The sequence below is a fragment of the Chlorocebus sabaeus genome, chromosome 23 (genome assembly GCF_047675955.1).
Source record: "Chlorocebus sabaeus isolate Y175 chromosome 23, mChlSab1.0.hap1, whole genome shotgun sequence".
NCBI classification, from domain to species: Eukaryota; Metazoa; Chordata; class Mammalia; order Primates; family Cercopithecidae; genus Chlorocebus; species Chlorocebus sabaeus.
In genome coordinates this window covers 69,079,727-69,092,594 of record NC_132926.1, presented here as the reverse complement: position 1 = coordinate 69,092,594, position 12,868 = coordinate 69,079,727, and the positions used below count along the sequence as shown (strand labels likewise).

Below are 12,868 nucleotides of genomic sequence, written 5' to 3'. Positions count from 1 at the left end.
TGCTTGAGCATTTTTTTTTTTTTTTTTTTTTTTGGAGACAGGGTCTTGCTCTGTCACCCAGGCCTGGCTTCTTGTTTATAATCTAAGACAGAGCCACAGATGTACAACATTCAAGCATTTATTCCTACTTCTTCTATACAGGTCCTGAGATGGAGTTTTAGTGGTAGGGAGAACGAACATACCTTCAGCATGTAGTAGAAGGGGAACCATGACAGGAAGATATCAGAGAAGAATTCAGCAATGCTGAACACACCATACACTACCCAGTAGGTCAGCCACTGGGTATCATCTTCTTTGTTGGGACTCTCTATAGCTTTAATTCTGAAAGGCAGTACAAAAGAAAGTATATCATTTGGTAAGATATCAATGAAACATTTTCAAACACACTTTGATAACCTGTCCTCTGATACCACTGAGGAACTTAGGCACATGTAGGCACTGTGTCACTAGATGCAAGGTACAGCTTAAAGACTGGAAGCAATGTAGATATCAGGACAAGCCATTATAACCACTTGTTTCTAGTCTCCTGGTCACCAGAGAAACCAGCACCAGCTGTCACTGCCCTGGATCTCCACCCTGCTAAAGACTCCCCGCAAATCCTAGAATATACCACTAGTGACTGGAAGCTAGAGCAATTTCCACTCCCAAGCTGGGTCCTGCCACCAGGGATATATTCTCTCATGATAACCAGGTTCTTATGTACTTTTAATAATTGAGATATATCATGGGTGAATAGGAATTTCCCATAAAGCAACATTTGGAGCATAGGTTAGGCACTGCCCAAAATCCACAGCATATTTTATAGTAAATGGGTGAAAACAAACATCATGGTGTCTATTTAGTTCAGAATGTCTTTATCTGATCCACAGGCTATGGACTTTCCTCCTCTCCTCAGCTAATAACAGGACTTTCCCAACCCTAACTATTGCTTAAAATTCATTCTGCAAATGAATGGAAATAAATTTAAAATAATTTTCTCTCCTAAATCACAGAAATTTCCTTCAGTCCTAGGAATCTCATTATTCTAAACCTGAAGCTCCACAATTTCTTATCCTAACAGATCTGTATTTATCATAACTGAGCTGGACTGAAACAGTAAAATAAAAGAACTCTGAATCTTGTTTAGCCTATGAAACAGGTTAACTACTGAAAATACATTGGCAGGGAGCTAAGCTATGAGGACGCAAAGGCATAAGAATGATACAATGGACTTTGGGGACTCACGGGAAAGGGTAGGGGCAGTGAGGGAGAAAAGACCACACATTGGGTACGGTATACCCTGCTCGGTTGATGGGTGCACCGAAATCTCAGAAATTGCCACTAAAAGACTTATCCATGTAACCAAATGCCACCTGTTACCCAAAAACCTATTGAAATAAAAAATTTTCAGAAAACAAATACATTAGCTACTCCATAAAATCAGCTCCCCAGAGAGACAGGCTGCTAAATCATGCTCAGCCACTCACTAAGAAAGCCCTTGTACAGTTAATTAGAAGCAGCTATGTGTGTGAGTTTCAGAAAATAACCAAAAGGGGGGAAAAATAGCTCAATGAGATTATTACTAATGAGGAAGACATAGGCACAAGTAATAAGCTGAATGTTGCTTTGAACTTCAAGACTAGGCAAAATTTTTATTTTTTTGAGACAGGGTCTCTTTGCACAGGCTGGAGTGCACTTACACAATCATAGCTCACTGCAACCTCAAACTTCTGGGCTCATGTAATTCTCCTCACTTCAGTAATTCTCCTCACTTCAGCCTCCCAAACAGCTTGGACTACAGGTGCACACCACCACACCTGGCTACTTTCTAAATTTTTAATAGAGACAAGGTCTCACTGTGTTGCCCAGGCTGGTCTCGAAGTTCTGGACTCAAGTAGTCCTCCTGCCTCAGCTTCCCAAAGTGCAGTTTGGTGGCTCCCACACCCAGCCTCAAATTTTTCAAAGAAATATATAAAATGAATTTAAGAGAGCTGATTATTTAAAAAAATGGCTTGTAATGTATGCACAAAGTCTACATTTTTTTAGCTTCCTTTAGATAGAAGCTGGCTAATGTAATAGAAGGCCAAAGGAAAAGTGTAGGCAAGCATGTCAACCAAAGAACACAGTATATCCTTTATGTGTAAGATTTCTTCCCCTGCTGTTTTCATTTGGTATAGTATGGCTTATCCAAATTTAATTGGATTTATTTAGTTATTAGTATAATAAAAATTTGTTTCCCGTAACTTCATTCTGGGCAGAGGAGATACATAGTTACATTTCACTTAAGATCTTAGTTTTGTGAACCAAAGCATCTAACAACTAAAATACCTAACTATGTACTTCCAAAAGAAGCAACTCTCGGGACATACATGGGAATTAAACAGTCTTTTCTAGAATATGACGTGAAAACCTCAAAATGTGATTGGACTGTCGTTATTAATCCAGTGGCTTTTAAATTCTTTTGGTCAAAACCCTCGGTAAGCATACATTTTACATCATGATCCAGTAAACACACATCTTCACATAAAAATATAAACTGAAATAGATGTTTCCTGAAACCATTCTGATATTTTAAACTCCATTCTATTTCATTAGTTTTCAAATGTTAGTCAAGTTGCACAAACTGAAAAACAGGAAGCCTAACGGTTCAGCTCTTTTAGGAAAAAAATTTTTTTAAAATTCTTATCTACAATATGAATTCTAAAGTCCCCATGTTAATATAGTAGAATACTATATAGTAACATTGAAAAGTAGAAATAAAAGAACTCCAAATTGAATACATACATTGGTCCCAACTTTGCAGAAAACCAAGGCATATGAAAGAAGCCAGGAAAAGACCACCGAGTCTATTAAGCTAAAGAGATTTTAAAAATAGATCTTCTCATATTATTGAAGCATTTAATTATTGTTTTAATTTAAAATAGCACAATGTTCAATTTTAAAAATGTCTTTATGTGTCGCAACAATCATAAACTACTCAAAACAAGAAAAAAGGGAAGAGATGGTCAAGCTCACTCAAGAACCTGAGGTTCAAAAAAGTGAAGTGCCCCATGTAATCATGGTGAGAGAAGAAAAAAGCTTAAAACTGAGGTTTTTGGCTGGGCACAATGGCTCAAGCCTGTAGTACCAGCACTTTGGGAGGCCGAGGTGGGCGGATCACCTGAGGTCAGGAGTTCAAGACCAGCCTGGCCAACGTGGTGAAAACCCATCTCTACTAAAAATACAAAAATTAGCCAGGCGTGGTGGCACATGCCTGTAATCCCAGCTGCTTGGGAGGCAAAGGCAGGAGACTCACTTGAATCTGGGAGGCGGAGGTTGCAGTGAGCTGAGATTCCACCACTGTACTCCAGCCTAGGCAACAGAGCAAGACTCGGTCTCAAAAAAAAAAAAAAAAAAAAGCTGAGGTTTTCTGAATGCTAGTTATATATCTTCTTCTTTAAAATATTGATTGATTGATTGATACAGGGTCTTGCTCTGTCACCCAGGCTGGAGTGTAGTGGCATGATCACAGCTCACTGCGGCCTCAACCTCCTGGACTCAAGTGATCCTCCTACCTCAGCCTCTCCAATAGCTGAGACTACAGGTGCACACCATCATGCCTGGCTAACTTTTGTACTTTTTTATAGAGACAGGGTTTTGCCTTGTTCCCCAGGCTGGTCTCAAACTCATGGGCTCAATTGATCCTCCTGCCTCAGCCTCCCAAAGTACTAGGATTACAGGCATGAGCCACCATGCCCAGGCTACTCATATACCTTCTGAATAGACTTCCTTGTCCAAGTTCAGTAGACAAAAGTGATTCTCCAACAAAACACTCTACTGCCTTGTACAAATATAAATCATATTCCAAATTGGTGTAGCAGAATCAAGAGGTAGCAATTTAGGCAACATAGAGGATTCATGAAACCATAAGATATGGTCCATGCTACTAGATCCCTTGCAGTCTAGCCAAAATGGCCAAGCCATAGAATGGAGGGGTAGAAACCTAATAATTATTTAATTTAGCCTTCATAATAGCCATGTAGGATAGGTATTGTTCCTGTACTTGAGTGGAAGAAACTGAGGCTTAGTGAAGAGAAATAACATGTGCAGGGAACCCAGCTACAAGTAGCAAGGATTGGTCTTATACCTAAAAGTAACTCCAAAGCCTGTGCTTTGTTCACTATCCTATGCTGTCTTACTAATTAAGAGAACAATTCAGTGGCAAGCTGGATAGCGCTTAGCAAAATGTCTGGTACAAAGTAGGCATTTAGTATTTATTGAATTAATATATATACAATAGGAGTTCATAATCTTACTTTTAGAGGGGACCCCAGAGAAAGGTTAAATTGGTCACAGAGCAGAAAAAAAGGAGGAATGGTCATAGTCTCAATGTCCAGATCCCTGGAGGTCCATTCTACCCTCCACCCTACTCACCTAGGTTTGCGATGAGGAACTATCAGAAGTGAACAGGATAGTGTTCTGAGTTGGTGTCCTAGTCCACTGGTCCCCAAACTTAGATGATCATCCACATCTATCTACAGAACTTATTAAAAATATACATGCCTGGGTCCTTCTTCAGACCTAGTGATTCAGCTGCTCTTACAAGGCTGTGCAGGTGATCGTAATGCAGAACTGTGTTTGGAAACCAGCTCAGAGTTCCAGTCTTCACAGCACCTGCCCTACTTGTTCTAAGAAAGGAAATCCAAATGGCCAGTTAGGGTATAATCAGCTGTAGCTAGAGGGCAGGTTGTCTCTTTCCAGTAATGAGTGAGAGGCCAAAAGAGAAGAAAAGTTGGACATAGAAGGCAAACTGAATAATGTCTCTACTAAAATTAGAATAAGTCAACTCTAATATGATCTAGAACCCTCATCTGAATATTCTGAAATTTGTAAAAGGATTCAAGATAACAACACTGAAATAAAACTGTTCACTAAGATTTCAAGAACTGCATCTAAAAGCCCTGTATCTGTCTAGCTGGAACTTCAGCCTGCACAGTTCCTTTCACCTCTAGCTAACCCCTAGAGGAGTTCTGGAATGACCCCATGGCAACAGGCAACAATTCCTACCACTCTCTACACAGGCCTGGTCCACTCTTATACAGGCTCCTCTCTCTCTAGTACCGCCTCATCCTCTGGCAGTCACACTGATCCTGGGCTCACAAGTAACTCCCAGAAGACATACCCACATACAGCTTCTGTGGATAGACACCACAGTCTTACTGCTCTCTGCACACCTTACTGTCATATCCTCACCACTGTTCTAAAGCCTGGCCACCTAGGCCCGGTGTTGTGGCTTCCTTATTCTCTCTCCTGAGCCATGTTCTGGGGCAGCATTTTGCTTCCCCAAAACAGGTATCAAGAGAAGCCAGGGCTGGGTGAGCAGCAGAGGCACGACTACGGTGCAGAGGATGGTTGGCAAAACTGTGGGAGCAGCTGGCAGCTCTAAAATTAATTGAGCAGAATTAGGAATCACCATGTGTGGAGCTGGAAGACATCTCAGAGATGAACTAGTTCAGATTCTACATTTTATATAGATAAAATGAAATTTAAAGAGAAAGGAGGTATATTAAAATGAATTTTAACTTATTAAACTAAAAGGTTACAGAGTATGTGTATGTAAAGGGCAATAGACGGTTTACATTTTGGCATATCCATACAATGAAATATACTGAAGCCTTTAGAAAGGGTATTGATAGGGAAAGATGTCCAAGATACAGTGTTGAGTGTAAAAAGTGAATTCTAATTTTTTGTTTAAAAAAAGATATGTTTTTGCATGTTTACAGACCAAGAATGATATCCAGAAAGATATACATTTCAAATTGTGTAAAGTTAATCCTGATTAACAGATTTTTACTTAAAGTCTTCGCAATGAGTATGTACTAATATTGATGAAAAAAAGAAGGGGATGGGGGAGATTTCCTTTTGGAAAAGAATGAGCATCGACTTTTTTTGTTTTATTTTGTTTTGTTGTGTTTTAATGGAGTCTCGCTCTTGTGGCCCAGGCTGGAGTGCAGTGGCACAATCTCAGCTCACTGCAACCTTTGCCTCCCTGGTTCAAGCAATTGTCCTGCCTCAGCCTCCTGAGTAGCTGGGATTACAGGCACCTGCCACCATGCCCAGTTAATTTTTGTGTATTTTCAGTAGAGACCGGGTTTCACCATATTGGCCAGGTTGGTCTTGAACTCCTGACCTCAGGTGATCTACCCACCTTGGCCTCCCAAAGTGCTAAGATTACAAGCGTGAGCCCGCACCCGGCTGAGCATCAGACCTTCTATAATGATTTTCTCCTATGAGACTAGTTCTCTCTGTAAGGCTTTGTTAAAAATAAACACTAAAGTGAACACCAGATATATTCATTTCAGTTATCTTTGAGAAAACAGCTAATATTTTTTTTTTAGACAGAGTCTCACTCAGTTGCCCAGGCTGGAGTGCAGTGATGCAATCTCGGCTCACTGCAAGCTCTGCCTCCTGGGTTCACACTATTCTCCTGCCTCAGCCTCCCAAGTAGCTGGGACTACAGGCGCCTGCCACCAGTCCCAGCTAATTTTTTGTGTTTTTTAGTAGAGACGGGGTTTCACCGTGTTAGCCAGGACGGTCTCGATCTCCTGACCTCGTGATCCACCCACCTCAGCCTCCCAAAGTGCTGGGATTACAGGGAGATAAGAGATTAAAAAGAAAAGAGAGAGATAAGAAGACTCTAGTTTATTTGGCTAAGTAGCTGTTAGAGGGTTTATGTTGTTAATAAGGCTAAAAGGAGATTAGAATTACCCATCAATTTTAATTATACCCTACTGCAAATTCCATATGCTACAGGTAGTAAGAAGTTAGCTGAAATCCCCAAATTCATGTTTGCAGGTAGTGGGAAGAAATTTGAATATGGCTGAAAACATTTTTCAGGCCCACTCTGCAATAGTAGAATGGCAGAAATTCTTTACATTGGCATTGGACTGGTACATATATGAACACAACTCACTGGCCATCCCTCATCCAGTCCACTGGGCCCCAGTAACTGGTACCAGTTCACTCCACCCTTGCTGGCCCATCTACTTGTTCACACCTTGGCTGCTATTTTCTGAAAGCAAAGGCAAGAACCAAGGATGGCCAAAGAATGGCATTAAGATGTGAAGAAAACAGGATTGAGCAGAGATGATTCTGGGCTGGTTACCCATATTCTCTCCTTCCCAAATTAAGTGTCATCATTCAGAAAACCTAAGATATTCCCTGACCCATGACACAAGTAAACTGTACATCCTCTAAAGACTTTAGTGACAACGATGTGTCAATGGATGTTCACCAATTATAAAAACCACCACTCGAACCAGGCATGATGGCTCACGCCTGTAATTCCAACCCAATCCCACTTTGGTAGGCCAAGGTGGGTGGATCACTTGAGGTCAGGAGTTCAAGACCAGACTGGCCAATATGGTGAAACCCCCTCTCTACTAAAAATACAAAAATTAGCCAGGCATAGTGGTGCACGCCTGTAGTCCCAGCTACTCAGGAGGCTGAGGCAGGAGAATTGCTTGAACCCAGGAGGCAGAGCTTGCAGTGAGTCGAGATTGCGCCACTGCACTCCAGCCTGGGCGACACAACAAGACTCCATCTCAAAACAACAAAGACAAAAACATAGCCCTCTGGCAGAGAATGCTGATGATAGAGGAGGCTGTGTATGTGTAGGCGTAGTGGGTACATGGGAAATCTTTGCATCTTCTGCTGAATTTCAATGTAAACCTAAAATTGTTCTAAAAAATAAAATTCATTTAGAAAGAAAGAGAAAAAAAAAAAACTCCACTTATCACCTAGGCATTCTATAACACCAGATTTTTAAAGCTATTTTATTACCATCATGCCATTTTGGTTGTTTTGATCTGGAGAGAGTATCTGTCCCCATAAATCTAGATACCATATATATGCTAATAATTTCCAAATTTGTATCTGCTGCTCAATCTTTCCATTGTACACTGCCTGGCAGTTAAGTATTCACTGCTGAATGATGGTCACCAGCATCATCAGATTGTCACGGTAACACTGCTGCTTCAAAAATCCTATTATAGCAACCAGTCACTACCATTGCTCAAGGAAATAGCAGACACTGTTCCCTGCCTATCAATTAGCCAGTTCTTCCTCTTCCTACTCACCCACAGAGCCCTGATTTTATGTACATGTACCTGGCAGATCTGCCTTGACTTAGGGAAGCTAGGCTCCTCCCCCAGGCCTAGGGGATAAATCAAAGTTAGTACAAACCCACCATGGTAATCCCATTGCTTTTTGCTAGATACTAACTTTCTTAGCCCTCTTGCAGTTAAGGGTATCCATGTGACACAGTTCTGACCAATAAAACAGAAAAAGAAATACAGTAGAAGACTTTGGGATAAAATTTTCCTCTGCTGATAAAATAAGAGGCTCACAAATAAAAGGTCTTCCAGCTTTCTGCTCTTGAAAGCCTTAGCGCTATATGGCAACAATCTTGCTATATACTGAGGAAACAGGCATGGGCAAGGAAGATTATACTCCAAGGTTGCTGAGAAAAAAGCATGGATTTCTGCTGTAGCGCATTGAAATTTCAACCTCCAGACTTCTTACATGAGGTAATTCAAGGTCATTATGTTTAGGCCACTATAAATGGCTGCGGCTCACTGAACTGACATAAAAGGTATGCAGAATCACCGAAAGCCTTCTAAGCCAAACTTAAGTTAGTTATCTCGGTATTGGTCAAAATGTGCTCTTCTTCTTTTGCTGAGGTTTCATCTATCAATTAATATTTCAAAATACTTACAGCTAATGCTTACTTGGAGGGAGACAGAAAAGAGACAACTTTCCATCCTATTTTTCAAATTATTTCAGACACAATGAATCCATCTGGAAAAATATCCACTTTTACATGTTCTTAATTCAGATCTATTTTGTTCTTACTATGCAAAATAGATCAAATGCTTTTTTTATATGCGAACTGTACAACTTTTTTATATTTCTGTTTTGAGTTCTTGCTTTTAGGACCAAGTTCATATTTCTTATGCATAAGATTTAATATTAAAAAATTGTTAGTCCAAATTATACTCAGTGCTTAGGAACATATATACCATTGTACCAATACAGAAGAAAACCACTAACCATATCAATATTTTTAATTTGGAAGGACAAAACTTTATTGTGTTTTATTCTTTGAATAATGATGCCTTAAGCTGATTTAAGTACAGAAAAAAATAATAAGTCAAGGAACAAAAAATGAAAGTAAAAAAATAAATGAAAGAAAATACTCTTTGGAAGGTTTTTCCTTAAATCAATTAAAAGCTTAATGACACAAAGTTAAAGAACTATGACTTTGATTAAGTCAGTCTTCCTCTTTATATGTTAATGAAACTAACTGCCCTTAATTGAGCACTTACAGAATGCCTGATTTGTCCTAAACATTTGACATATATTATCCCAACTCCCCCCAACCCTATCCCCACCTTTTACATATGAGAAAACTGAATTTTATAAAAGTTAAGCTGTTTGCTCAAGAGGTAATAATCAGCTCCATATATACATGCTTCTGCCTACTCACAACTAAGACACATAGGTACATACTATGTGTACTTGCATGGTTTATAAGTAACTCAGTTGCTACAATTCAAACTAGCCAAATGACATAAAATTAAGTAATAGTATGTCTTCACAGCATTGGCTTTATTATTCACACCAGTTGTGCCAATATCAACTATTTACCAGAGACTGACAGTGTGAAAAAACAGCAGTTCATTAAAATATATTTATATATCCATTTATATCCATATATATTTTAATTTTATCCACATATATGGATAAAAAGCTTTAAGATGTCCTATTGGTAAAGAACAAAAAGGAATCATCTTCTGATCCATCTGTTTTATATTTTATTTCTAATGTCGTAACTTATGTTTAAGAGTAAATATTCCAGAGGTTAAGATAGGTTCTTTGAAAACTGAATATGAAGAACATGGACCATAATGTTTACAATCCTTTTTGTTATGGCAGACACATAACTTGACCATCCTCCATGCCCACCATGCATGGGATTGCTTTTGGCTGTATTTATCAGAGAGTATGATGTAGGAATTCCTAATAATTCAAAATGGTTTTCCTATTATCAGTACCTCAAATAAGAAAGAAAAAAGAATCAGACATTTTAAGACATAAACACTAGTTTGTTTCCATGCCAATAAGGAAAAGATTTTTCTCCTTCATAGGAAAAAAGAAGGTAGGAAACTATGCGTGATCAGAAAGTTACATATCTTTTTCACTGCAGAGTATATGTGCTTTTAAAGCAAGAAAGACAACCAACAAACAGAACGAGAAAGACTAATGAAAGACTGACTGGGCGCAGTGGCTCACACCAGTAATCCCAATACTTTGGGAGGTCAAGGCGGGTGGATCATCTGAGGTCAGGAGTTTAAGACCAGCCTGGCCAACATGTTGAAATCCCATCTCTACTAAAAAATACAAAAAAATTGGTGGGAGAGGCCTGTAATCCCAACTACTTGGTAGGCTGAGGCAGAAGAATCGCTTGAACCTGGGAGGCAGAAGTTGCAGTAAGTCGAGATTGCACCACTGCACTCCAGCCTGGGCAAGAGGGAAACTCAAAAAAAAAAAAAAAAAAAAAAGAAAGAAAGAAAAGACTACAGAGGCTGTGGAGTGAGGAAAGCTAGAGCCTGGGAGGTCAAGGCTGCAGTGAGTCATGATTACACCACTGCACTGCAGCCCGGGTGACAGAGTATGACCCTGGCTCAAAAAAACAAAAACAAAAACAAAAAAACATTAAGATGAGTCAATAGAATACCTATAATGAAGTCTAAAGAAAAAAATGCAGTCATTCAGTGGTCAAATCTTTTGGTGTTTAATTACAGTGATTTCATTTACCACTGTCCACCATTTTGTTTTTAAATGCAAAATGGAAGAGTTGGTCACAGTCAAATGTAACAACATGGAATGTTGACAGGACACAGGCCAGGGAGTCAGACATCCCTACACTTAAGACTGAATTGGTCCCAACACACCTGTGACTTATGTCAATTAACTTCAGTTTGTGGCCTTGATTTCCACATCTGTTAAAGGTGGCTATCACCCTCGCAGCTTAGTCTCTAAGACCCCTTTTAGCTAACATGTTATAACTCAAAACTGAATGCATACAACTCTTTGATTTTTTTTTTTAAAACCGTGTGTGTGTGTGTGTGTGTGTGTGTGTGTGTGTGAACGTGCACACCCAGGAGTTTCAGAGCAGCCTGGGCAACATGGCAAAACCCCATCTCTAGAAAAAATACAAAAAACTAGTACACGTCTGTAGTGCCAGCTACTTGAGAAGCTGAAGTGGGAAAACCACCTGAGCTTGAGAAAGTCAAGGCTGCAGTGAGCTGTGTTCATGCCACTGCACTCTGCCTGGGTGACAGACTGAGACCTGTCTCAAAAAAACACACTCAAAAAAAACCAGGCTGGAGTGCAGTGTCACAATCTTAGCTCACTGCAACCTCCACCTCCCGGGTTCAAGAGATTCTCCTGCCTCAGCCTCCCAAGTGTGTGTGTGTGTGTTTTTGAGATAGGGTCTCACTCTGTCACCCAGGCTGAGTGCAGTGGCATGAACACAGCTCACTGCAGCCTTGACTTTCTCAAGCTCAGGTGATTCCCCCACTTCAGCTTCTCGAGTAAATGGCACTACAGGCATGTACTAATGTTTTGTATTTTTTGTAGAGATGGGGTTTTGCCATGTTGCCCAGGCTGGTCTCAAACTCAAGCAATACACCCATCTCAGCCTCCCCACCTGCCCCCCCCAAAAATACTGTTTGAATGATTGAGGGTAAAAAAGATTAATGCCAGGAGCAATGAAAGAGCAGATGCAAATCCTACTGGGACAACCCTCTGTCAATAAAACTAGTGGTTCTTGAAGTATCTGCATCAGATCAGTATCATAAAGTTTAACTTAATCTCAAGCACCCTCACAACGTAGATGGGGAACAACCTAAGCTGCCTTTTCCTAGGTAAAGGAGGGTCACCTTAGATGTGGACAGCAGTCTAGGCATGTAAGTGATCCCTTAACTAAACCACCTGGTCTATCAGAGGCTGCAGGATATATATAGCAGCCACATGACTCAGAGTGACTGATAAGCTCTACTCCCTGGAATCAGGAAAGTGTGCAAGTGACAGAATGAAGTCACGGTACGTTTCTACAGCCCCCACTTATGTTTCAGCTGCTACAAAAAGTAATTTCATTCACAATTTTGAAATTGTTTTAAAGCTTCTGCCATATTAATTCATATTTCCCCAAAATTAATTTTTAATGTTATGAATCTCCACTAAATACCTTAACATGTTACATTTGTATTTATACTTGTTTTAAATGCCATGTGAAAAAATTAAGCTGAAAACTGAGTCCTCATTCAAAGTCAGTCCTGAAAAAGAGAAGTCCAGGTCAGAAGGAGATGAGGGAGGCTATGACAGAAAGAAGGACAAATAGACTAAATCTCCAGGGCCTTCATAAAGAGAAAAAAAAAGTTCATAAGGAACATTCCAGAACAGAGTATTAGAAGTGAGAGCCTCCTCCACAACTGCTTTAGAGCCCAGAAACTCTGATCATGCATAAATAATTTAAATCATTCATCTTATTTGCTTTTCAAAACTTTATTTTCTTTATGACACAGGCAAGGGGGGGAACCTTAACTGAAACGCTGGCTGTCATTATTCTACAAAACAGTCACAAGTTGTTATAAGGATATTTTTATTACTTTTTCATTTCTCCACAACACTTTCATCTTAAAAGAGTTCAGCACACTTAGCAGTAACGTTAAGTAAACAAGGACAGTAAAAAAGTTGATGAAGGTTAAATGTTTAAATGCTTAAGATTCCAGATTTAAATTAAGTAAATCAAAGATTTAAATGTTTAAGTAAATTGCTTAAGGCA

General features: G+C 39.6%; 1 protein-coding gene across 1 annotated transcript in view; it reads right to left on the bottom strand.

The window, feature by feature from the left end:
* REEP5 (receptor accessory protein 5) overlaps positions 1–12,868 on the bottom strand; it is a 44,929-nt gene that overhangs the window by 25,342 nt on the left and 6,719 nt on the right. Inside the window, exon 3 of the mRNA XM_008014150.3 lies at positions 183–321. Within this exon, the coding sequence (XP_008012341.1) occupies positions 183–321 (139 nt within the window). The remainder of the gene's footprint in view (positions 1–182; positions 322–12,868) is intronic.